At 45.9% G+C, this 24,755-nt stretch overlaps 1 protein-coding gene across 2 annotated transcripts; it reads left to right on the top strand.

The window, feature by feature from the left end:
• The first annotated feature begins 201 nt into the window (after positions 1–201).
• On the top strand, positions 202–22,723 carry CRY2 (cryptochrome circadian regulator 2). 2 transcript variants are annotated; one of them, XM_039704887.1, is made up of 12 exons: positions 202–398; positions 2,911–3,019; positions 6,515–6,657; positions 13,662–13,846; positions 15,162–15,250; positions 16,301–16,441; positions 16,924–17,235; positions 18,285–18,436; positions 18,564–18,766; positions 19,237–19,326; positions 19,822–19,963; positions 20,425–22,723. In XM_039704887.1, exons 1-11 carry the CDS (start codon positions 208–210, stop codon positions 19,959–19,961), a joined length of 1,755 nt encoding a protein of 584 aa, XP_039560821.1. In that variant the 5' UTR covers positions 202–207; the 3' UTR covers positions 19,962–19,963; positions 20,425–22,723. The 2 variants fall into 2 exon arrangements, with proteins under 2 accessions (XP_039560821.1, XP_039560822.1); XM_039704888.1 differs by having other exon boundaries at positions 19,825–19,963.
• Positions 22,724–24,755: the final 2,032 nt, after the last annotated feature.

The raw sequence follows: 24,755 nt of genomic DNA on the forward strand, positions 1-24,755 counted from the left end.
TTTCCATGCAGGCAGCCATTTGGCGTCCTCGAGCATATTTTGGTTTTTCGTTTTTTTACTGGAATGGAGGTTTTTAACGCTGACCTGTAGCCGCCAGCCCCGCAGACCCGGTTCGGGGTCGCTCTGGGGTGCCAGCGCCATTTCCGGGCCGGGCCGGGCCCGCCGGCGGCAGCCGCGGCCGCTGGGGGGCAGCACCGCGCCTCGGCGATGGCGGCGGCGGCCGCGCTGGGCCCGGCGCCGGCCCTGTGCCGCTCCGTGCACTGGTTCCGCCGCGGGCTGCGGCTCCACGACAACCCGGCGCTGCAGGAGGCGCTGCGGGACGCCACGTCCCTCCGCTGCATCTATATCCTGGACCCCTGGTTCGCCGCCTCCTCCGCCGTGGGCATCAACCGCTGGCGGTGAGTGGCGCCGGGCCTGCGGGCCGCGGGCGGGACCGTGCGGGACGGGGCTCCCGCGGCACCGGGGCGCGGGGCGCGGCGTGGGCCCTGTCGGTGCGGCCCAGCAGCGCACGCGTCCGTGTCGGACACCGCTCCCTCCTGCAGGGCAGCGGCTGTGCCGTGTCCGCTCGGCCTCGCCGCGGTTCTCTCTGCCGGACTGTGTGGGAGGATGCCTTCAACTTTATGTAATGTCATTAGACTTTATCAGTGCGGCGAGTGTATGAGAGCAGCAAGCGATGGACGCTTGGCTTTGGGAAACCCTTTTCCCTGAATTTAGAGACGAGGGCAAGGCATTGTCAGCTCCGTGGGCGCAGCACGCCTCCCCTCTGCCCTTGGGCTGCCGGGCGCGTAGGCATGTGCGCACGCAGCCCCGCTCCGCCCGGCGCTCGGCTCTTTTAGCGAAATACACATCGGCTGCTGCTGAGAAACTAGAGGTGAAGCTGAGTGGGCTTTTCCTCATCTCTGCAAATGGAAAAGTGTATAGCATGAGTCTCGTCTGCGCAAAGATCAAGACCTCATGTACCTGTAGCCAGCGACATTACATAATGCTCTTGTGTCAGGTCTCAGCAGCCTAAACATTTGGAACCCCAATCCAGATAGGGATGCTCCCGGGCGAGACTCCCCTGCATACAAGTGAAGTAGATCTCCCACTACCCCCTCAGAGGAAGTCGACAGCCACGCACCTGGCAAAGATGCTTTGTGAGCTCTTGGGAATGTCACGGGGCTGTGCGCTAGGGAAACTGCAGCTGTAATTGATTGCTTCTGCTGTGCGCCTTAGCTTCATTTCAAGGAATGGGGTTGTATGGGTAATATCTGTATGCTTCTAGAATCCCACAGCAGAGGATGGCTTAAAAATTGTAAATGTGCAGAAGTTACCTCAGTGTAGTCATTCAAAGTGCAGAAAATTGTGAATTCTGTTGTAGGAATCTGAATTGGTCTTGCCATAGACCAGACTTCCTGCAGGCAGCAGCAAACAGAAATGCCTTTCACGTGCTGCTGCTGTTGTTGCTGACTGTCCTCATTTGGAAGAACCAAAGTGGTGGCACAACAGATTAACTCCTGATCTGTTAAATCCTTGTTTGTTTCCACCAGTGTTGTGAAGGGAGGGAAACAGTTATCGAGTTGAAAAACCCTTGGTATTTAACTGCCCAGCATGTGCGAGCCATATAGGACTAACGCATGTTAAAATTTTTAGAACACCTCAGACAGTTGATGCTTGTACTTAACAAATGGAAAGTGGGCTGGGCCTCAGGGAGTGGTTTGTTTAGGTTACCTGCACCCAGTTCTGCGTGTTCTCCTTTGTGACAGAGTGCACGTCTTTCTTTGAACCTGCACCCTTCTCCAGAAGTGCAGAGCGAACTTGTTCTGTCTGGAAGCTCACGGTTCCATTATGGGTGGTGCAGCTGAGGACAGAGAAGTTGCCACTTTGCAGTGCAGTTGTAGTAGCTTGGCTTTCCTTGCCTGCGAGGGGTCTGAATGGGGCTGAGGCACTTCTGGCAGATCACACTGCAGAGTGGGCATGGAGGACAGAGGGAAAGAAAGGTAAGGGCTGGCAGGCTCAGTGACAAAGGGTTGTGTGCTTGCCAGCAGTGTCAGGTGCTGAGGGGACACTGAAGTTTTAAAGCTGGTGTCTTTTACAGAGTTAAATAAAACAAAGTGAAGTTACTGTGTAGATGGGGTGATGTGTGACTGGGAAAGCAAATATTACACATTTGGTGGTTTATAGCTTAGTGGGGGATCAATAAGACATACCACTAAATGCAGAAAGCACTTACATGGCTTTTTAGAATTTCAGGGTGAGAGGGAATAGAAGAATGTCTTGGTATGCTCTCATCTCCGTGCCTTCATGGTGCAAGGTGAATTGCAGTTCTCTTTGCAGTTATTCAAAGTACAGATGATTCTTGCTTCGGGAGATCTTGGTGCTCAGTCTTGTGCTACTGATGGTCTAGGAGAGTACATTTCTCTGTTGTGACATGGTGTATTTATAGCTAGAACTGCAAAACCTGCACAGTTCTTGAAGTATTTCATTACTTTCCCTGGAGTAATGCATCAAAATTTTTCTGTTTCATGTGCAAAATCCCTTTTTACCCCAAAACCTGTGAAAAAATGTACAGTAGGGAATTATGTGGTTTATGCTTTCTCCATGTAATGTGGAGAGAAGAAGTGACAAGGGTGTTCTCCCACCTCTGAGGGAGAATGTGGGAAGTAGGTTGCAGTGGGAAGAACATCCTGGAAGCCTCTTAGATCTGGACAAGCACAAATTGCATATGAGTGAATGGGAGCTGGCTGGTGCTGCAATCTCATAAAAGTTGTTGGACAGACCAGAGGTAAATATGAATTCTTGTTTTCTGGTTCTTGTCCAAACTTCCAGTTTAATTTGGTGGTGCAGGTTTGCTGGAGGTCCATGCAAATTCTCATTTGCCTTTTAGCTGTAACCCATCTGACTGACACTGCTGTTGTTTCTTGTCTGCAGATTTCTTCTCCAGTCCCTGGAAGATCTGGACAACAGTTTAAGGAAACTGAACTCTCGCTTGTTTGTCGTGCGAGGGCAGCCAACAGATGTCTTCCCAAGACTCTTTAAAGTAAGAGAATAATTTTTTGGAGTGTAATGAAAATAAATTGTGACCTGGTGCTAAACTTGCTTTCACTCCCTAATAATTGGTGACTCTCTCAGCGTCTCTGTAACTATAACTAGTTCTTCATTATAAAAAACTTTCCTCCTTAACTACAACTAACTAACTACTATCTATAAGGACCAGCTTGGGAGCCAGATCTGCACCTGAACTCAGACTTGGAAAGAAATGTAGTTGTAGGGTGTAACCTACTATCAGGGTGCTCAAGCTTCTCTTTTTGGATGGTGGTCTTGAACTTTGTTTCTGTAAGTCACATCTCACAGGGCTGCACTGTGACACACAGACCCTTCTTTGTTGAGAGCAATTTTCTTATTGCAGTTTTTACTTAGGAAGACTGCTGCATAGACCTTTACAGACAGCAGAAGAAAGTACACTGATCTGTATGTGAATTGCAAGTAGGATTTTGTGTTAAAATTTTACAATTTTAACAGCTTTTATGTTAGCTGACCTTCCTTTTCTTTTTCTGTTCAAGACTGCAGTTAGTCATCTCAGCAGCAGGATATAGCTTGTGTCCAAGCTTCCTGCTGATGTACTGTGTAGGACATGGAATATGCAGTTACCTTGGTGATCAATAATGGATTAGTGGGGTACATTTCTAATATGATATGTCACTGCTGCAGATGTCAGGGCTAACAAGAGCATCTCCTTGAATATCAGGGCTTCTCTTACAGTGTCATTCTTCTCCATCCTGCTCTAAGATTGTGTTTCCCAATGTTTTTGAAGCTTTTTGACAATGTCTTTGATAGTGTTACAAAACTAAACAAAAAAACCATGGCTCTTAATAGTCATATGCGTTGGGGGTGTCATGTACACTGTGCCTTACATATGGTTGACAGAACTAGTGTCCCCCAAATCCTACTATAGACCAGCTGCCAGAGAAGGAGAGGTGAACTTGAATATGTACCCTCCTTCTGTAAATGGTTCTGATATGTTCTGGAGGAGGGCAGTTAGTACTGAGGAGGAACTGCACTGTGCAGATGAGAAGGGGCACTGATACTTATTTTGGCTTCTGCATCTTAACACATGACACAAACTATGTGCTGCTTTTAGCCTTTTCAGAGTCTGGATTATTTTTATCTTTTGATCTGCAAGTAAGTTCCAGCTAATAGTAGTTCATGCCTCTTTAGTTCAGGGTATTCACAGGATAATTAAAACTTTATTGGAGAAGAATGCTCATTTGGTTAAAGAACAAAAACTAGTTGGCAGATTCTGAAGTTTGGAGACACTGGTTGTGTAATCAGCCAGAGCTGCTGTTTGTTGCAGTCTGTTTTGTCTGGGCAGGTGAGCTGATGAGTATCTCAGATGTACTGTAACAGAGCTGAAGAAAGTAGAGGGAAGTTTATGCTCTTACATGATAATGGTTTTGGTGGGGATTGAGGCCTCTCCAGAGCTGCTGCACTGAACACAGAATTAGCAGCAGCTCGTGCCTTGCTGTCAGCTTTTGTGAAGAGGAGAGTTGTATCACATTTGCTACTGCAATACTTAGGCCTAATGTAATTTCTGCTCTCTCTGCCAGTGGCTGAGCTATGCTGTCATTAAAAGTCACTGCAAAGGCACTGCTGTGTATGGATGCCATGACAAGTGTACTTGTTAGCAATGTGTTAACCTCTGCAGAAGTTTTTTGTCTCACTGCTTCCGAATAAACATCTGTAGCTTTACCTCTTCTATAAAAGTGCACTGTTTGTTCACTGAAGTGTTTTCACAATCCCTTTGGTGTTTATTCCCCTACAGTTTTTCTTTGCTCTAGGTTAGATAATAAGAGGCAAGCCATCAGTCATGACTTTTGTATATCTGCAGCAATTCACTGTCATACAGGTAACAGGTTTCCTAGTTGGTTGTGCTCTGCTTCCTGTGTACTACTGCATCACACAGAGCAGTAGCCTTCTCAAAACTGTAGGAAATACCTGAATTTAAAGTGTTGGATGCTTACCTACAATCCCTGTAAGCCTAATGGCTTTTTATTTCATTGCATTCTTTCAAGGTAGTAATGTGTATTCTGTTGAGACCAAGTCCATCTTTTTCAAGTCCTCCAGTTGCTCCTGGCTTTATTATAGGTGAAAGAAAAGTTTAAAATGAAGCTGTTAAGTCACATAGGAGCAGGGCAGGGCCTGGAATGTCTGTCTGACCCCTGCTCTGAGTTGTGGATGCTGTCATGTTCTTACTTTGAAAAATGCATGGAGGATCTTCTTTAAGATGTGCATTCATTGATACATAACTTGTTAATTTCTCTTCCTAAAATTAATTTCAGGGCTGAGTCTGCAAGTTTAGAAATGTAGGTGGCTTGTACAGTTGTTTTCTGCTTCAAAATCCCCTTCCCCGTCTTTGGCATTATTTTTATTGGTCTTCAGGGAACTACCACATTTGTTCTTTGTGCTTTTGCTTCTGTTTCACAAGTAGGAAAGTCTCCTGTATATACAGGGGTGATTTAGACTGTCTTACTTGCAGAATGTGGTTCTTAGTTGTGTGAGGGTGTTTTTTAAATGTCTGTAGATTTCTGGTTGTGTTTGCTAAACAAGTCTGTGGGCTGATGCTCTGCTTGATGGATGTCTTGGGAGATTCGCTGTGGAAACCATTAAACCTCTTCTCATAGGATTCATTTCCTGAGGAAAACTAGGCCATAGACTTTGAGAACAGTCTGTGCTCTAGAAAAGCCTGGAAGAGTCTGAGTGCTCTTTCATAAGGCCTATGCCATGTCATTTGTGAGGGATCTATTAAAGCTATGAAGATGAGAATAAGTGCATGGCTTGACTAGGGAGGTTGGAACGAAGTGACCTTTAAGGTTCCTTCCAGCTCCAACCATTCTATAATTCTAAAATAACTCCAAAAAGGCAGGACTTTAAATCTGAATTGCAGTATCATACTCTACTGTGCACACCAGAAAGGTTTACTCAGTTACTGTCCTATGTCCTGCAATTTCCTGTTTCTTTCGGTTTGGCATGGACACTGGTTTCCTATGATGTGATGTCTTTAAAGAGATAGCAGGAGCAATTTAGACTGTATTGGTTTTACTTAATGTCACCACATAAAAACACATGGGGTTGAACAGAACTTCTGTTGAAAGAGTTTTCTGAAATGCTTTTTCTGCAAATGCTGGAAGAGGATGGTAAGGTTACTTCAGGACAGCATGTGCAACAAAACGTGTGTTATTGGTAGGCTCAGGAACTGAGCTGAAATCTAAGAACAGTAATAGACAAGAGCTGAACCTCCTCTGATATGTTTTAAACCTGATATCTACAAATTTGCATAGGACATCTGACGTTTGCTAGAGCTGATAAAATTGTTGCTTCTTTGCTTATCTCAAATTCAGATTGCTGTTCCTCACAGCAACACTCTCAAAGCTTCCAGAACTTTAAACTGCCTAGGAATTCTGAAATCTTAATTTGTATTTGTGCTGGTTAGAAATAGTCTTCTGTTTGACAGCTGGGTGTATTGTTTTTCTTGCAGGAATGGGGAGTCACTCGTCTCACCTTTGAATATGACTCGGAGCCGTTTGGAAAGGAGAGGGATGCAGCTATCATCAAACTGGCCAAGGAGGCTGGTGTGGAGGTGGTGATAGAGAACTCCCACACCCTCTATGACCTGGACAGGTACGGGGAGAGAAAGGGCAGAGGTGCTGCCAGGGCTAGGCTGGGATTGTTGTGTCTGCAGAGACTTCAGTCTGTTCCATTACACTGATCGCTGTCATCCCGAGCGAGCCTACAAGGATTACTTGGCACACTCCACTGTCGATTAGAACACGTCAAAGTGCTCACAGTGACGTGAATGTACAGAAAGGTGTTGCCTCAAGCTTATTAAACTCTGTACTTGAGTGTCATTTAATTTGCTCAGCTGTGTCCTATTGATTGCTCTCCTTGAGTGTGTCCTCAATGTATGGACTGCTTTTTTTTTTGCTTCATTGTAATAAAGGTAGTTGAGCTGTTGTCTCAAACAGGTTATGAAAGCAGGGCTTTTAACTGATGGATGTGTCAGGACAGCTGGAAGAAGTAAAGCAAGGTAGATTGGAGCAAACTTTCCTTTTTCTAAAATCTGAATGCTTTGTCTTTGTTGTGTGTTTGCTGTGTGTGTTGTTTTGATGTTGAGATTTTATATATTTACTTAAATGTATAATCCCTCTATATACATATGATTTTAAATGGTAGTGACAGTCTTTCAGCTAAGACTCTAAGGTATGCTTGACTTCAAAGTCAGTACAGTGTTTTAGTATTATTCTTACAGGTTGCTTGCTTTTTTTTCTCTCCCCCTTTTTTTCCCCTTTTCTTTCTGATGTGACTTGTGCCAGTAATGCTGAATGTAGATTTTCTCCTATAAATCTTTAACATCCATAATTTCCTATGGGAAGGAGCTTTGCAGTTAGCACATACTGTGTGGAAATGCTTGTCTCTGAGTGAGGAGGATTCTTGAACCTGTCTCATGAGCAGGTGCTGTTTTCTAATTCTGCATTAGAAGACCAAGTTTATTACCAAAGTTTATTACATCCTCACCCCTCCAATGTCAATGGCCATCACAGTCTTCTTCATGTCATCTATGTCTTTTCCAAAGTGGAGTGTTTCAGGTGGAATCTGTTCTAAATCTCTTGTTTTTTACTTTCTTTATACTTCCAGGTATTTCTAGAGGTGGAGAGCAGTGGAGAAAATGACAACGAGTGTGCAAAATGTAGAAGCAACATGGATTTTTAGAGTGCTATAATGTGTCCTGTCTTTTCCTAACAGTAGCATTATTTCTGTTTTTTCTGAGTGCTGCTAAATATTAAACTGATGTCTCAGGGCTTCCTTCCAGAAAGGTCATAGCTATTTGGGAGGCTGCTACTGTATAAATAAGTTAAAGATTGCATATGGAGAAACAACATGACCAACACTGCAATTTCATCTGATATTTTTGGCAGCTGGTTATGTGGTATATAGGGAAATTGTTAAGTTGCCTTTTATCTTTAGCCATCCCAGATAGCTTATTGCGTCAGTAATCTTTATCATCGTGCTCTTTTTCATCCCTTCCCAGATACTTTGTAAAAATTATTGAGCAGCACAAGCCCTAGCTCAGCTCTGTGTAGGATTTCTCTTCCTGTTGGAAAAATAGATTCCTTATCTAATTCTGTAAATCAAAGAATTTTCTGTCTGCATGAACCTTTTCCTTTATTGTAAATTATTGTGGTTTCTTTAAATTTTTTCAGTGAGGGATCTAGTCAGATGTCTTCTCAAAATTCACATAGGATATATCAACTAAATCTCCCTTGCCCCAGGCTCAAATGTCTCTAATAGATTTTCAGGCACAACTTCCCTTTTGCCAAGGCCAAATTAACCCTCCAACATATTGCATATATCCATGCATTCACTGTTTCCATTAGTGTTTTCTACCCATCTGCCTAATGTTCACATCAGTCTATTCATTTGTCCCTCTGATGCCCCTGAAATGCTTTTAGAATCTGGAGTGGTATGTACTTTCTTTTTTCCCCCATAGTATTTGGACAGTTTTATATTACATGCAGCAAGCAGCTATTAGCCTGTGTATTTCATGACATCTTTTACCATTTCTGGGTGAATATTTGGTGGCCCTGGCAAGCTTTTCAAGCATAGCATTGTTTTGTGCACATTTTGGTGGTCTCCCAATGTGTCACAGCATCTGATATACATTTTCGTAAAAAAAACCCCAAGAGTCATAACCTCCATAGTGAATACACCTATGATATAGTGAATACAGATATCTCCATAGTGAATACACCTGCAAAAATATATGCAAAGGTTTTCTTGTGCTCTTACAGTCTCTCCTTTCTTTAAGGAGTTGATCACCTCTTGGGCCTATAAATATCTTTGACTGTCTGTAAAGGGGATGGTTTTGATTGGGTTTTTTTTACCACTTACACTTTTTTTTTAAAAGGTTTCTCAAACTTTCATTTTGATTCAGAGATGCCAGAAGGCTGTGGTTTTTAATTTAACCTACCAAAGTTTTGTGGGTTTCTGTCTTTGTCTTCATTTTTCCAAAAAATTCTGCCTCTCTTGTCTTAGCTGATATTATTCTTTAATTGTTTTGACTCTTGTGATCTTTCTGAAATAGTTTTTCACATCAGTATGGTATTATTGCTCCTGGGAGGCTGTTAAATTGATGCATGCTAAAGTCACAGTTAGAGCAGGCAAGTGATAACTAACATTTGCAGCTACACCTTAGCACTGTTTAAGACTAGATTATGAGTTAACACTTCTTGTGGGTTCTTGATTTCTTGTTTCATGGAGCAGTCATTTATGGCAAATAGAAAACTGGGCCTTGGCAGGTGATGGGGTGTGATAGATAACCAGTTTGTGTGGATGCACTTGAGGTGTCCGGTTACTCTGACATTTCTTGGTATCTCTGAGATTTCTCAGCAGGTGGTAATACAGTTTTGGATACTGTATTTCTCCTGGAAGTCTCAGTCTCTCTCCCTCCAGCTTCTAACTCTTGGTATGTGCTGTCCCTCTGCTCACCCTAATGTTTTTCCTGCATAATTAGCAGGTGTTAATACCTGGTGGTGGCATCCTACTTCTCATCTTTCTTTAATCAGGTTTCTGACAAGACTGTCAGCCCTGTTTCAAAGAATTTAGACTAATCTTTCACTCCTACATAAATGAATCCAGCACCACTCATGTCCTCTGAGGTGTATTCCTGGTACCACCTTGACCAGCTTCTTGTAAACATTTTTCAAGAGCCTGTTCAGTTGACTTGTGAATTTAGCCAGCTTTACCCAACAGGAAGATTACAATGTGCCCTTTGTTTGCACTGCTAGCATAGCCATGTGATTATCAGAGCGTCTTTCACCTCCTCTTCCCCAAAACAAGGAGAGGGGTGTAGAAAATGAACATCAGTGCTGGTAAATACTCCTAAGAAAATCTGGGAATTCCCAATCAAGATGAGCAATGTTCAGATTGTAGAAGTCAGACAGAAAAGATAATTTCTTGGGTGTCAGCTGAGCCTGCTCATAAGCCTTTACTTGACAGTTATTCTGTCTGACAACTTCCAGATGACAGGTTGTTTTGTCTCTTCCTTGGATCTGCCTGTTTTCTCCTCCTTAGGATCTAAATCCTTTGTAGTGTGTTTGCTGACGGTCAGCACTGTGGGTTCTGTAATCCCAGGCAGGCTGGGTTGTTCAGCGGGAGTGGTTTAGGTTGGAAAAGAACACTGTGATCTTGTGTGCTTGCAGCATACATCAGGATCATCTTTTCCTCACATACTGTAGCCTAAGGCTGAAATGACAGTAGAATGTGTTCTCATAGGAGCACGTGCTAACTTAAATGAACCAAGCATGGGGCAACGTGCATGCCTTGGTGCTTCTGCAGTTCAGTACACTATGCCAAAAAGATGGGTTATTTCTAAGAAGGTTTACTCAAACTTCTGCCTGCCACATCTTGTTATCCTCTCCTGTCTTGCATGGTGCTCTGGTGTCAGGTGTTTTTCCCCACTGCTGATACCCAGCCTGTCATCAAGTCACCTCTTCATCTCTCATCTTCTCAGTATGTGTTTCTGTGGAAGTCGAATTGCTTGTTCTTTGTTCAGTGTCTGTTGGATGGACAGATCAGTTGGTTATCTCTCCATCTCCTCTCTGAATCTGTAGAAATGGCCTTTGTTCTACTAGACAGAGCCCTCCATGAGCTCTCTGAGGCGGGGATTTGGATCAGAGCAATTGCATAAGCTGGCAACGCTAACGAAACAGTCCATGTGAATTGGTACTGGGGTGCTTTGGGCAGCCTGCGTGCCGAGTGCTGGCAGCCAGCTCTTCCTCCCGTAAGGAAGCGGGGGAGCACGTTCAGTCCCTTGCCAGAACCTAGCCTTGTGGTTTGCAAGCAAGCTGAGGTGTCGGGTGTTTGAGGCCAGCAGCTTTCCTAAGCCCATTAGCCATCCTGCAGGGACACGGCTGTGGAGATGATTCAGAAGCTGACACCTGTGAGGGTGTGAATTTGAGTCTGCAGACACTCTGCTGTCACAGGTGACTGACTGTAGGATACCTTATAATCGTAGCAGTGCTGGAATTGTTTGGTCAGGTTTGGGTTGCCTGCTTTCCTGAGGTGAAATGTGACTGATGGTCAAACAGACCTTCATAACTTCTGGCATCAAGATACTACTGTCAGATAGTGCTGGGCAGCATATTGCTAGTTTGGTAGCACAGCCAGTTTTGGGTGTGCTCACTAACTAAGGTTAGGTTCTGTGTGATGAATACAGTGATTCTCTGTTCCACTCAAGAAAGCTAGAACAACTGCTGTATGTGGCAAATTGGGCTGGGGGAGATGGGTGAAGTGGGGGCATTAAATCCTGGGGAGGAGCCCCCCTTTTTTTGTCATTGAAAGTTTTGTGAAAGTGTGTGGCCTGGATTAGAAGGTCAGTATGAGGAAGGAAAGGACTCCTGCTTGGGGAGCTTCCTGTACAACTTTTTTTACAGAAGGCTGAACAGTACTACAATATTCAGTAAGTGTAGTATAATATCCCATATTGTGCAATATCCAATATTCAGTACTTCTTTTCCTGGCAGTATTGTGAAAGGTCCAGATTTAGTGCATAATGACAGTGTCAGGTGCTGTGAAATGTGCACCTTGTCCTAGTCATATCTTAAAATATTTGTGTCCCAGATCCAATAAGTCTTTATGAATTCAGGAGCAGTACTAGGTAACTTCACTCATATTCACATCCTTGAGGATTTCAAGTACAGACATTAGCATTCATCTGCTGGTCACAGTGATTTGCTCCAATTAGCTAGTTGTCCACAGAAGTTTTACCTGTGGATCTTGTACAATGTCGTGTATCTCGGACTCAACGGCAGCTTTAGCAGGACTGAAAAAGGAGGCAGTGTGGAAGAAGTAGCTTCCCTGCCTCCATCACAGGCACCTCAGGGCAAACACAGTGCAGGTTTGTCACATTTTCTGTTCCAAGCTAACTGAAAAAGGAGGCAGTGTGGAAGAAGTGCCTCCATCACAAGCACCTCAGGGCAAACACAGTGCAGGTTTGTCACATTTTCTGTTCCAAGCTCTAAATTCCTATGGAAACAAGTGAGCCTCTCTAGAGTGCTGTAACTGGAAATGCCTCACTTCTCATCCAGTGGAAACCCTGATTTTCTGGGGATCTTTGGCTGGTCTTGTTTGGAGGGTAGTATTCGTGAGGTCTGTCATTTCTTGCCATCTCTGGGGTGGAACATGGAGGCAAACAGCAAAAAAGTGCATGCAGGAACGCAGAGGAGATGTGCTCTGGTGTGGTGATGCAGGACTGAACGTGTTGGCTGTAAGGCAAATGCAAATATATCTGTCTCTGTGGCTCTGTCTATGTCAGAGTGCTGTGCCCACACCGTGGCCGTGTCTGCTTTAGCCTGGCACTAAAAATGTCCAGTACTTTGCACTCTGTGCACATCCCGATGGCCTTCCCTCCCTCCTTGCCCTTTTCGTTCATGCCTTTATCTCCCGGTGTTTACAGCTGAAAAGCAGAAAACCGAGAGGAGGCTGCGGGAGGCTTCCTTTTTAACCTGCTGGGCCGTGCTGGCCGGGGGAAGGCTCCGCCTGCCGGGTGCGCGGAGGGCTGGCTCTGTCTCTGTCTCTCTGTGCGGGGTGAGCGGGCGCACACGTGCGGTGCCCGGGCGCGTGTCGCTCCGCCCCGGCACACGTGCGGCCCGGGAACGGCCGGCACATGGCGCCGAGCAACGCTCGGCTGCAAGCCCGGCCCCTTGCGTAAGCTGCTGATTGTCATGGGTGGGGAAGGCTGCTGTGCTGCGGCTCCTGTGAGCTGTGGGGTTGCCTGCCTGCTTTATTACAGCTTTATGTAATGCTGGCGATCCCTGTGCTGTCGGCTTTGCTGTTAACTCCTTCTGCTCCTACAGGAGAGGGGTTAAAAATTGCATCTTTCAGCCTGGGGAAGTTTACCTTGCTTAGGGGGCTTCTCAAAGCTCTCTGTCCCAGGAAAAATAAGACTGCATAGCCTCAGTAGGCTGTGGATGCTTGGTGAAGTAGAGGAATGGAGAACCTTGACTGTCTTTTTCCATAGTGTGATCTGACACAGGTCAGTACCATGAGACAGGGCTGCTCGTGACCTTATGGCATGGAGGAGGATAGTGATCTCTCTAATCACAGGGAGAGAGGAATGATGCAAACTGGGATTTGTCTCATCCAAGATAGGTGGAGGAGAGGTCACTAACAGGCTGAGTCTTCTGTGTCAGACAAGAAGGAAGTACGGTCAGTATCAGATTAGGATATCACAAGGTGTCAGGGGACCCGGATGCAGGTCTAGGATTTGCCACCTTGGGGAGACAGAAAGGCAGTAATCAGATAGAGATTTCCTATAGGGGTCTGATGAGGAGCTCTAGGAGAGAGATATGATGCTCAGCTTGATTCAGCTGGAGCTGTTTTGAGGGATTTCTTTTTCCCTATGGAGATGAGGAAGTACATGGTGTTTTGTATTTTAGAATTTTGTTTGGTTGATTTTAATGTCCCTTTGAGGGATGCATCAAGTGAAATGTACATCTATAAGGATTTCTGTATCCAGAGTGAAAGGCTATCCTGAGCAGAGACAGCAGGGTCCAGTTTGGATGTCATTTCCTTGTCATCTGTGGTAGTGAGGCTGTGTTGTTTCACCTTGTTTATTTTATCTCCAGAATAATTGAGCTGAATGGCCACAAGCCACCCCTCACCTACAAGCGCTTCCAGGCCATCATTAGCCGTATGGAGCTCCCAAAGAAGCCAGTGAGCACTGTAATAAGTCAGCAGATGGAAACATGTAAAGTGGACATCCAGGAAAACCATGACGATGTCTATGGGGTCCCATCCTTGGAAGAGCTGGGTATGTGTCAAGAGTGAAGGCAAAGACTACTGCCATCTGAAACAGGATCTAGTGGAACTGTTTCCATGGCTGGCACATGTTCTCACCTGACATGGGCTGCCTCTAGCCATAGCATGCCCTAATTTTTTCAGCAAGTGCTGGGCCTTGTGATAACACACTGGCATCCCTTGCACTGCTGCTGATGCCCTGCATCCCCTTTAGCACTGCTCTGAAGTGCTCTGCATCTGTCACTGTGCCCTCTGCTATACTGAGCATGTAACCACTGTACTAGGATATCGTGTCCTCACCAGCTGCTTTTCTCCTACTGCAGGCTCAGGCATGTTGTGTAACAGACCTGAAGAGGTAAACTAACTGTGTACCACGTTTTGATAATTTCATTCCATTATTGCCAAGCAGCACCAATTTGGGAACTTAGCAAGACAAAAGATACTACAAAAATTTCTTTCACTCATCCTTCTGTGCCTTACAGTCCTGTAAGACTTGAAGAAGGAGAATGAATAGCTGAGGCATGAGGAATGCAAGACCTACATCAGGGAAATGAGTCTAAATGCAAGGGAGGAAAGGACTAATGCAGGGTACTGTCTGTGTGCCTGTGACTGGAGGCTCCATACCAGCTTTATAGGAAGTATCTCCTGGTACCTTAAGGCACAGCTTCAACAGTCATGTAAAAGCAGGGGGCTTCACAACAGGAGTATTCTAAGGGCTGCAGTCCTGCATAGATCTGGTTTCTTTATTGTCTAACCAAATGTGAGACTACCTGTAACCTTACACTGCTCTGCTTGCTGCCAGGGGAGGCTCCTCTGTCTGCCCAGAGCACTAAAGGGGACTGCATTATTGCTTCCCCCTTTGCAGTGGTTCTTTTGCACTAATTCAGGGCCTTCCCCAGCACCAGCCTCAGCAGAATAGGAGCCTCACCAGGAGCAGCTGGGCTGTCTAGTGAGCTGCTGATGTCGATGGCAAGGTGTTTTGTAAGGCAGAGCTGTGAAGCAGATGTTTCATTGCCAGCTGCTCTGGCCTTTGGAACAGAGCCCTGTGGGTAGTGCTGACACACCAGAGAGAATGCTGGCTGTGAGCAATGGGGAAAGTCACCATAAGGCTGCCTGAAGCATTGCAGGGAGAGGCCCTTGAAGTGCAGCGTCCTGAGAAGGCTCTCCTATACTCTACATGATTTGCCTGCTGTAGAAGGATTAGAGCAGCAAGTAAGCCACATTAGCCAACTGTAGTATGTACTCTCTTGCTGTTGTTCATGCATAATCCTGTATCTATGCCCTTTGTCTAGGCATGGCTTCAAATCTTACAAAGTTCTTTCTCTCAGGCTTTCCTACAGATGGTCTTGCCCCTGCAGTTTGGCAAGGAGGGGAGACAGAAGCGCTGGCACGGTTGGATAAACACTTGGAAAGAAAGGTAATCCCTTATTTAAGTGGTGTTTCTTGCAGACTGTCTCCAAATGAAAAATGTAGTGTTGCCTATTACCCCATTCCCTGCTCGTCATAGCATTCACCTGTGGAAAGGAATGTATGCTATTGTTGGCATACTCCTGTGGTCTTCGGTTTTGTGTGGAGCAGGGAGCTCGTGGGCTTCCTCAGGTCCAAAAATTTAGAGCAGTATAGTATTTATGCTGCTGTTTCAAGTACATTGGACTCTTTCTTGTTTCTACTTCTCAGTTTCCTTTAGAGGAGTGCAAACTTGGAAATTCTCTTGTTAAGTTCGGTCCCTGCTGCACACTGCACACCATCTCTTTTTATCTTTACCTTAGGTATTAGTGCCAGTACATGCTTATAAAAGAATGCCTTCCCCTTGTCAATCAGCATCTTAACAGGGTGTCTCACTGGGTGGCATTCCTTGAGCCCCTTGTTGAAATAATCAGATTTTTTTCAATGGGGCTGGTGTTCTTCATTATAGTGCACAACGCAAACAATTTCAAAGTAATGAAAGGTGACCCAGCTGCCAAAGCATGGCTCAGTTTTAACCATTTTGTAATTCTTTAATCCATCAAGCTGGGTGGCTTGATGTCAGTTGTGGAAATCAAAGCATAAATACTTTTGGTGAAGAGGGAATAAATGATCAATATAATGCTTCACAAAAGCATCTGAATTTCCCCAGCTTACTTGTTCAGTGTGTGAAATTAGATAAACATACCTGGACATAAACAGTTGTGTTAGCTTGTATCCCTAGGAACCCTCCAGGTTGTTAGCTCCTGTATGCAAAGCAAATTAATCCTCTTGGGCAAAATAACTGACTGGTTTAAATCCTGGAGCAAAGGTTTTGCATTTCTTGAATGGGGCACGGGGTTGGGATTGCCTGCTGGAGATCTCTCCCAGCAGTGGTTGGAAGTAAATAAAGGAGACTGTGCTGTCAGATGTGAGTGGCCTCACCACCTGCACAGAGGTTTGCCTTTAGCAGCATCCCACAAATACAAGGGGTTGTTGGCTCATTTCTCCTGAATCTGTCTAGGCATGGGTTGCAAATTACGAAAGACCAAGGATGAATGCCAATTCCTTGCTGGCCAGCCCTACAGGACTCAGTCCCTACCTGCGTTTTGGCTGCTTGTCCTGCCGCTTGTTTTACTATCGTCTCTGGGAGCTGTATAAGAAGGTAAGACAACAGGTTCACCTGGAGGGCAGGTGGGGTTTGAACATATATAGCACGATGGTTGCCAGAGTTGGTGCAAAAGATAAGTTGCTTCCCTAGCGTTTAATTGTTGGGCCGAGTTTGTTACTACTACAAGAGGAGGCTCTTGGGTAAGAAAGTAATTCTCCTGTATGCACTTACACAGTCCTTAAATCTGGTGGTACCTTGTTCTTCAGTCTGGACTTCTGTGTTATGAGCCATGTAGAGCCATTTACAGTTAGGTTTACATTGTTCCAGTCACTTGCCATTGTACTGAGTGACCTCTGTCAGTGCTCTGACTTTACCATCTGGGCTTTCTGCTAAGGGGCAATCCGGCATTGAGCTCCTTTATGGCAGTGGTCAGTAGCTGACTTGGGAAATGTGTGTAAGTGTATGGGTGCCTCAGAGCTCAGCTTCCTGAAGGCAGTGCTTGTGTGCTTGTGACCAGCCGTGCTCCCTCTGCACAGGTGAAGCGGAACAGCACACCCCCCCTCTCCCTGTACGGACAGCTGCTGTGGCGGGAGTTCTTCTACACCGCAGCCACCAACAACCCAAAGTTTGATCGCATGGAGGGGAATCCCATCTGCATACAGATCCCCTGGGACAGGAACCCTGAAGCCTTGGCAAAGTGGGCAGAGGGCAAGACAGGCTTCCCTTGGATTGATGCAATCATGACCCAACTGAGACAAGAAGGGTGGATCCACCATCTGGCCAGACACGCGGTGGCCTGCTTCCTGACCAGGGGTGACCTCTGGATCAGCTGGGAGTCAGGAGTCAGGGTGAGTCCTGCCATTTTCAGATATTTGCAGGAGGCCACAAGGAAAAACAAGTCTCCCTGGCACTTGCTGCAAGGATGGGCACACAGGTATGGCTTTTGCTTCATGTGTGAAAGGTGCATGGAAGAGAGGATTTGCTAGCAGGCTTTTGGCCAGCCAACAACCTAACTTCTTTCTGCCTTCTGCAAGGCCCTGTGTCACAAGCCTCAAGTAGCCATAACTAAATGTGTTTGGGACCCACTGGTAAATACAGACTAGGGTTTTGGGGGCCTTTTAGTTTGGGAGGGGGGGGTTGTAAAAATTCTCTCAGTCCATCTGTTTTCTTTGCAAGTTTAATGTCACTTCTTAACCTGAGCTTTTTCCTCATTATAAAACCCATCACCGTGCCGGTCAGGGAGCGCTCCATGACTGAAATCTGAGTCTAGAGTCTCTCAAGGAAAGAGGTAAAAGACCCTCCTCTTGGGCCGTCTGAAAGGACAGACAGCTTGAATCTACCCAGTGTACATACTGCCCTACACAAAAAGTGGAGGCAGGAGCATCTAGTCACAAAGCTGACAAAGAGCATAATTGAAAGCACTGCCTAAAGTCTAGCATCTGTGCATGGATGTGAGTGAGTTACTGCTGAAACCTTTCTGCCTCTCACTGGTAGTGTGCTCTGGGACCTTCAGAGAGGTTCTTTCTTCTTGCTTTGGTGCATATTCTTCTGTGCAGCATCCTCTCCTTCCCAAGGTTGGTGCTTTACACTTGTTATGCCTGCCAGGCTAGGATCAATACCCAAAGCTTGCTGCAACGCTAGGTAGTGATTTAGTCTGTAGCTGCATGAGAGATAAGCCAGCACTTTATCAGTGTGAGCAGACCATGCCTCCCTAAGTGAAAGTGTCAGGAAGTGAGATGCATTGACCAGCCAACTGACTTCAGCCGGCACATCACCTCTGTGCTGCTGCTCTGTTCTCACAGCTCAGTGCCTGCCATTTGAAATAGCACCTTGGGTCCTACTGCCACAAAATCCTCCCCAGGGAAGGTCTCAGTGCCTTTTCCTCCAATTGCTGCAGGTGTTTGATGAGCTGTTGCTGGATGCAGATTTCAGCGTGAACGCGGGCAGCTGGATGTGGCTCTCGTGCAGCGCGTTCTTCCAGCAGTTCTTCCACTGTTACTGTCCTGTGGGCTTCGGACGGCGCACAGACCCCAGTGGTGACTATGTGAAGTAAGTGATGTTAACTAGAGCTGATTTTTGTTTCTGCATCTGTAAGCTGAAATGAATCAGTGGCTCACAGGTGCACGGCACTTCTTGTGCATTGTGTGTGCTACACTGCTTTTTGCTTGTGTTGCAGGAGGTATCTGCCCAAACTAAAGGGTTTCCCTTCACGATATATCTACGAACCATGGAATGCCCCAGAGTCTGTGCAGAAGGCAGCCAAGTGCATCATTGGGGTGGACTACCCCAAACCCATGGTGAATCACGCAGAGACCAGCCGACTGAATATCGAGCGCATGAAGCAGATCTACCAGCAGCTGTCACGCTATAGGGGCCTCTGTAAGTACCAGCAATTGCAAAAGTTTGTGTCTTTAATAGGAGATAAAATGCTGGGAGGAAAGGTCATGATTTAAAATAGGTATTACTTGTCTCTCTGGCCTGTCCTTGCAAGAGGAAGCAGTGCCTGCCAAATCTGCTCAGTTGGTTTCCGTGGAGGGCTCCATTATGTTCTCGGACAGTTAAGAGTGGAGTGTTTGGTCTGGGAGCTGCTGATAGCATGGCACCATCTATATACCACCAATGGTCCATCCTTCACTTTGTAAGAAAACCTAAGCGGAGTATTCTAAGTAAATGGACAGCTGGATCACGGTGTGTGGCTGTAGTCAGCACTGGGTCAGTGCAGCTCTGAACTCTTCCTGCTTTGGGATGTGGCTGTGCTGCTTGGTGATCACTGAAGTATTTCTGTGAAAAGCTTCTCCCAGCCCAGCTGTGCTTTGTTTCTTATCTCAGATCCTCTTGCCATTCTCTAGGTTTGCTGGCATCCGTCCCTTCTTGTGTGGAAGATCTCAGTGGCCCAGTCACAGACTCGGCTTCAGGGCAGGGCTGCAGCACCAGTACAGGTGAGTTGGAGCTATTTGTGTGCTTTTGATTTGCATGTCACATTAAAGGTTATAGGCAGGAGAGGATCCTTTTCTAACAGGAAGAGCCTATGTAGCTAGGAAAACATTTACATTCCTTTACACTTTATTCAGAAGTCCCCAGTGAGCCTTCATGTCTAAAATGGCTGAAGAATAAGAGTTCATTAATATGAATCTTGTATTGCCTGTATGGGATCATATGCAGCCACTTAAAGGAGAACTGCAGTTTGCTGTAGGGTTAATCAGGTATAATTAAGCTGTTCCCTGTCAAAGGAGGATACTTTTGTGTTTGGGGTGACTTAATTCTGCTTTTAACAAAGAATTTTTGGTAAAAGCTTTCAGGGAGGCTGTGACCAAATGTCTCTGTGCTTGTGCAGTCTTCTTTCTCCCAGCTCTGTGGCAGGTTAGGCCTGGGTGTACTTGTGAGGCCATCTAAACACAGGGGAGCCATTGCAGTGACTCTTCTTCCTTCTCCAGCAGTGAGGCTGTCTCAAGCAGACCAGGCTTCTCCAAAACGCAAACACGAGGGAGCAGAAGAACCATGTCCTGAAGAACTGTACAAACGAGCCAAAGTGACAGGCCTCCCTGCTTCAGAGATCTCTGGAAAGAGTTTGTGATTGTGAGTACTTCCTAGTGTGATCTGGCTTAAACTACCTGGTTCTGGAAGCTAATAAGGCTCAATCTTTACTCCCACCGTTTTAATGAACAAAATGGACTTCCTTGTGGAGGGATGTGCAAGGCTCCTAAGTGTAATTCCACAGCTCAGAAATATGGCAGTGGTCTGCCCGCTGGTCGTTTGGATTTTGTGTAAGATGCTGTTAGCTCCGTTGTCCGCTGGAGAGCGGTGCCCTGCTGCTGGAGCTGTCACAAAGCACAGTTGTTGGTGCATTTGCTCTTGGGAGGCTGCTTCTCCTTCTACAGAGTGGGCTCGCAGCCAGGTTCTCCCATCTGGTGAGGGTATGGGCTAGAGCAGGAGAGCAAGCAGGTCCCAGGAGGCAAGGAGCTAGTCACATGTTCTGCCAACTTTTGAGTATGACAAGGGAGGTCAATGCAAATTCTCTCTTTTACTTTCTCCTACAGCCAGCGACAAGCACCTTGCAAGTGAAGAGAGAGAGTGCTGAAGAGGTGACCAGAAGAGTAGGAACTGCTGTCACAGAGGGACTGGAACTTGTGATCTGCAGCAGAAAATCCAGGCTCTCATATAACTGTGTAATTCCAATAACTGCCACACAAGGGCACTGCATTACTTGTGCTTGGGAATATTTGGCTTTCTGGTCTCCAGAGAGCCAAATAAATCTCTTCTCAGCCATGCCCAAAATCTGCCCACATTGAAGAGGGCAAGAACATTCTGTCAACTTGCTCACTCCCAGGTGTATCTTTGTTTTCTGACAATGGCTCAGTGTGTATGAGTTGATGCATTGATGTAGGAATCAGCATCTGCACATCTCAGAAATAGTGAGCATCCTTTCTCAGCAATAGTACTTGGTAGTGATGTATGTTGATTAATTCAAATTATAGTAGGAGTTAAGAAGGAAGCTGCTACAATGTCAAAAATAGAGTACCCATCCTACGAGAGAACAGGGAAAATTCAGTATTTCTTTCATTATGCTGACGAGGAAGGAAATGCTTTCTGAGTAAATCAAGGTAATGCTTGTGTGGGATGGAAACAAAATGAAGGTCAGCTGTAGCACAAGAACAGATACACTTGCAAGGCACTTAAAACTTTCCCTGCAAAAGAACCTTGCCGCTGTGAGGTGAGTCGTAGTGCTATCGCCTGGAATGGGTGGCTTCAGAGCTGTTTGACATCTGGGGAAGAGGAACTCTACAACTCCCTGAATGGAGGTTGTAGCCAGGTGGGGGTTAGTCTCTTCTCCCAGGCAACTAGAGACAGGCCAAGAAGACAAAGTCTTAGGCTGCACTGGAGGAAGTTAAGGTTGAACATCAAGAAAAAGTTCTTCACAGAAAGAATGGTTGGGCATTGGAATGGATGGCCCAGGGAGGTGGTGGAATCACCATCCCAGAGGCGTTTAACAAAAGACTGGATGTGGCACTCAGTGCCATGGTCTAGTTGACATATTGATGTTAGGTTATACAGGTTGGACTCAATGATCTCAATGGTCTTTACCAACCTAGTTGATTCTGTGACTCTGAGAAGGACGAATTCCTCAGAGAAAAAGATCATGCCTTGATATGAGCAAAGCAGTATCTCAGAATAGATCTGATCCAAGTAATAAGGAAGCTAAACCTGGGCCCAGCACTCCACAGCATTTCCTTCCCTGATTGAGAGCTCTCAAATGGAGCCTGTCTGGTGTGTAGCCTGTGCAGTGCTTCATACTGATAGAGGATGTATTACACATCAGCTCCTTGAAGTGAGTCTTCCTCGAGTTCAGAGTCCAGTGTCCATTCCGTTCGCTCTTTCCTGTATTGGCATCTGTGTTTTGAATTTCCAACAGTGAACTTTCGTACCTGCCCACTGCTCCTCGTTGCCACTTGCATTCACGCTGGTGCTTTGTAGCCTGGCGAGGTGATTGTGTAGCTTTCCTGGCTCTTAACCATACACTCCTTGCTGGGTCCTGTTACTTGTCAGGTCAGCACGTGCTGGCAGAGCGCCTCTGCCTGCCACCAAAGAGTGCAAGGGAGGGTGGTACTGTAGGAGATGCTCTCTTGAGGCTGTTTCCAAGAGGAATTAGATTGAGTAGCTTGTTCTGTGCAATGGGCTGCTGTTGGCACTGTTTTCATTTGCTGTCCAAAACCTTTCATCCCTGCCTGACACAGATAGTGTGGGGCTATATGTGAGCTTATGCAACTAACTGCTTGGGGAGTACAGGAGTTGTCTCCCACTAGGATAATCAGATTCAGTTTTGGAGCCTGTGTTTGAGCCCAGAGCAACAGGGCTGCGAATAGAAACTGAGTCAAATGTACCTGAGAAACCTGAAGTGGTTGAATTGAGTCTGTGAATAAATGTAATGAATAGCTGAATAACCTTTCTTTCTCATTCCCTGGGGCATTGATCTTACGTTCTTTTTCCACAGGGAGTCCACTGGGCAGACTGAACAAGTAAACAAAGAGTCACTTTTCCTAACCTTACTTTATTCCAAACTACTATTCATAGTCTGCCTGGTGGATAACCCGGTCATCAACAGGTCTTGTTCCCTTCAGTCTGACCCAGCTGTTACTCCCATTGTCTTGGGGCATAAAGGTATAAAGAAAGAGAGATACTCCCCTACCCCCATCTTCTGCTACAGAGAGAAGAAAGGGGAAAGACATGCACTTTGTACACATAGGTTACAGAAATTGTGACTTCTGTCATTTGGAGAGTTTCATGCTTAGGCAATGAAAGGTCTGTAAATAAAACTTTTTATAAATGTCTTTAACCCTCTTTTTGCTGTCATCCAAATTATTTCACTTGGTAAATGGAATTTTTGGGGCTGGATCTGTGGGGGTAAAGAGTCAAAAGGAGGGGAGGCTACATCTCTTTAAGTGATCTAGAAGGCTTTGTGGAGGTGAGGAAGATCACATTTGCAAGGTTTCTCTCAGTACCTGGGATATGGATGGTGGTATTTTTGAAGAAGTGCAGCTCAGATAGTGGCATTGGGAATGACACACACATCAGGCCAGCCAAATAAAGATAAGGGAAAAGCTTCCTTCAGGAAACCTTGTAAGTAGGCTGGGATTTATCCACTCTGGCATCTTTTCCCAACAGAAATTATAAAGGTGGGTATAACTATGTGACAAGTAGGGAATGACTGTTCATTGTTTTCATTAATATTTAGAATTGGGCATGCTTGGTTAAAGTACGAGATGGCAGATTGAACAAGTCTACACCTTGCTTAGCTTTGTGACAAGTTCTTGCACAGTTGTGGGTGCTAACAGTTTGAGTTCAGAAAGATTTGGCCAGTTTGTGAGGAAAGAAGCCATCAGTAACCATTAGTAAAGATACCATCTTTGTTTCAGAAGCAGCAGAGGACTGCTGGAGGCTGTTGTAAAGAAAGTAGCATGAAATGGATGCCAGTTTGGGGGCTCCTGTTTTCTGTGTCTCAGGGCAAGCTGGCAATACCTGAGCTGACACAGTGAGCACGGTGTGAGCCCTTTGCTCGGGCAGAGGGAGCAGTTGCCTTTTGCTGCTCCGAGAGCAATGGCTTTGGGCTGCTCCCCGGGTGGCGTAGAGGCTCCTTTCAGCTGAGGGTGGATAGGGCAGAAAGCTACAGAGCTCTGAACAACTGCTCAGCTTGGGTCTCCTGTCAGTGATGGACCCTTGGCTAATGACTTCCAGGCTAAGTCATGAACTTGTATTAAATACACTAGACTTAGCAATCTAAGGACTAGCAAGGACACAGAGTCCAGTTCTTGTGCATCCTGCCATCCTCCTTGGTGCTCCTGTGTAGACCCACTTACTGGAACCTCTATCTTAGCAGAGTTCCACGAGGTACATTACTTTTCTTAGTAACCAGCAGGACTTGGGAAGTGCACAAAGCCATGCAGTTCCTTGTTAAGGTTCAGCAGTGGGCCTGATCTGGGACAGAAGTGCCTCAGCTCATGGTATTGCTGAATTGTTCTCTTGTTTCTGGCAAGGACCTTCTGGTCTTGAAAAAATACAACTTCAGTGCTTGGGGTGGCTCACACATGGCAAAAACCTTTTGAAAACAGGAGCCTGTGCCTTATAAGATGACAAGCCAGAATGACAGTAAACTCAGTCCAGCTTTTTCTAGCCTGAGTAGAATAATGTAAATTAAAGCTGGAGAGACTGGGTTTGAGGCTCCTCCTCTGTGGTGGCCAGGATATCTGTTTTACCTGTCACAGGAATGATGGTGATGGAAGGAAGTGGATTGGAAATGGCTAATCTTGGATTTTTAGCAGAACTGCCTGCTGCATGTGCTGGTGCTTGAGAAATTCCCTTCCTCCATGTCTCTTCTGTCTGCACAAGGAAGGAGCTGGAATGGCTTCAAGAGAAACTGTCTGAAAGGTCTGAAAATAGAAAACACACCTGGATATGAAGAAATGGAGCTGGAAATGTGGCCATTTGAGGCAGAGGTGGGAAGGGCAGTGAGAAGGATGGCTGATGGAAAGAGAGCAGTCTGGTATCACAGCTGCATCTGGGTGGAGACCAGCTGGGAAGAGGAGCAGGAAAACTTCTCTGAGCACATAACCTCTCCTCAGGTTTCCTTTAAGGCTGAGTTGGTCTGAAGTGAACCTGATGGTCAGCTGGACAATTTGAAGGAGAAAAATCAGCAGATACCTTGTGAGCAGAGATGCTGGCTAGGACAGAAGTGCTGTCTCCTAATTTGCAGCAGATGTGCATGCACTCTCCCAGGGGCCCTGTGCTCTACTGTGCATCTATGGAATCGACCTGACTGACAGTAGTGCAGGTAGGAAGGTCAAATTGGGTCTTCTGCCAGCCAGCCTGAGCCAGG

This window comes from Passer montanus, unplaced genomic scaffold, assembly GCF_014805655.1.
Source record: "Passer montanus isolate IOZ18808 unplaced genomic scaffold, ASM1480565v1 scaffold18, whole genome shotgun sequence".
In the NCBI taxonomy this organism is placed as follows: Eukaryota; Metazoa; Chordata; class Aves; order Passeriformes; family Passeridae; genus Passer; species Passer montanus.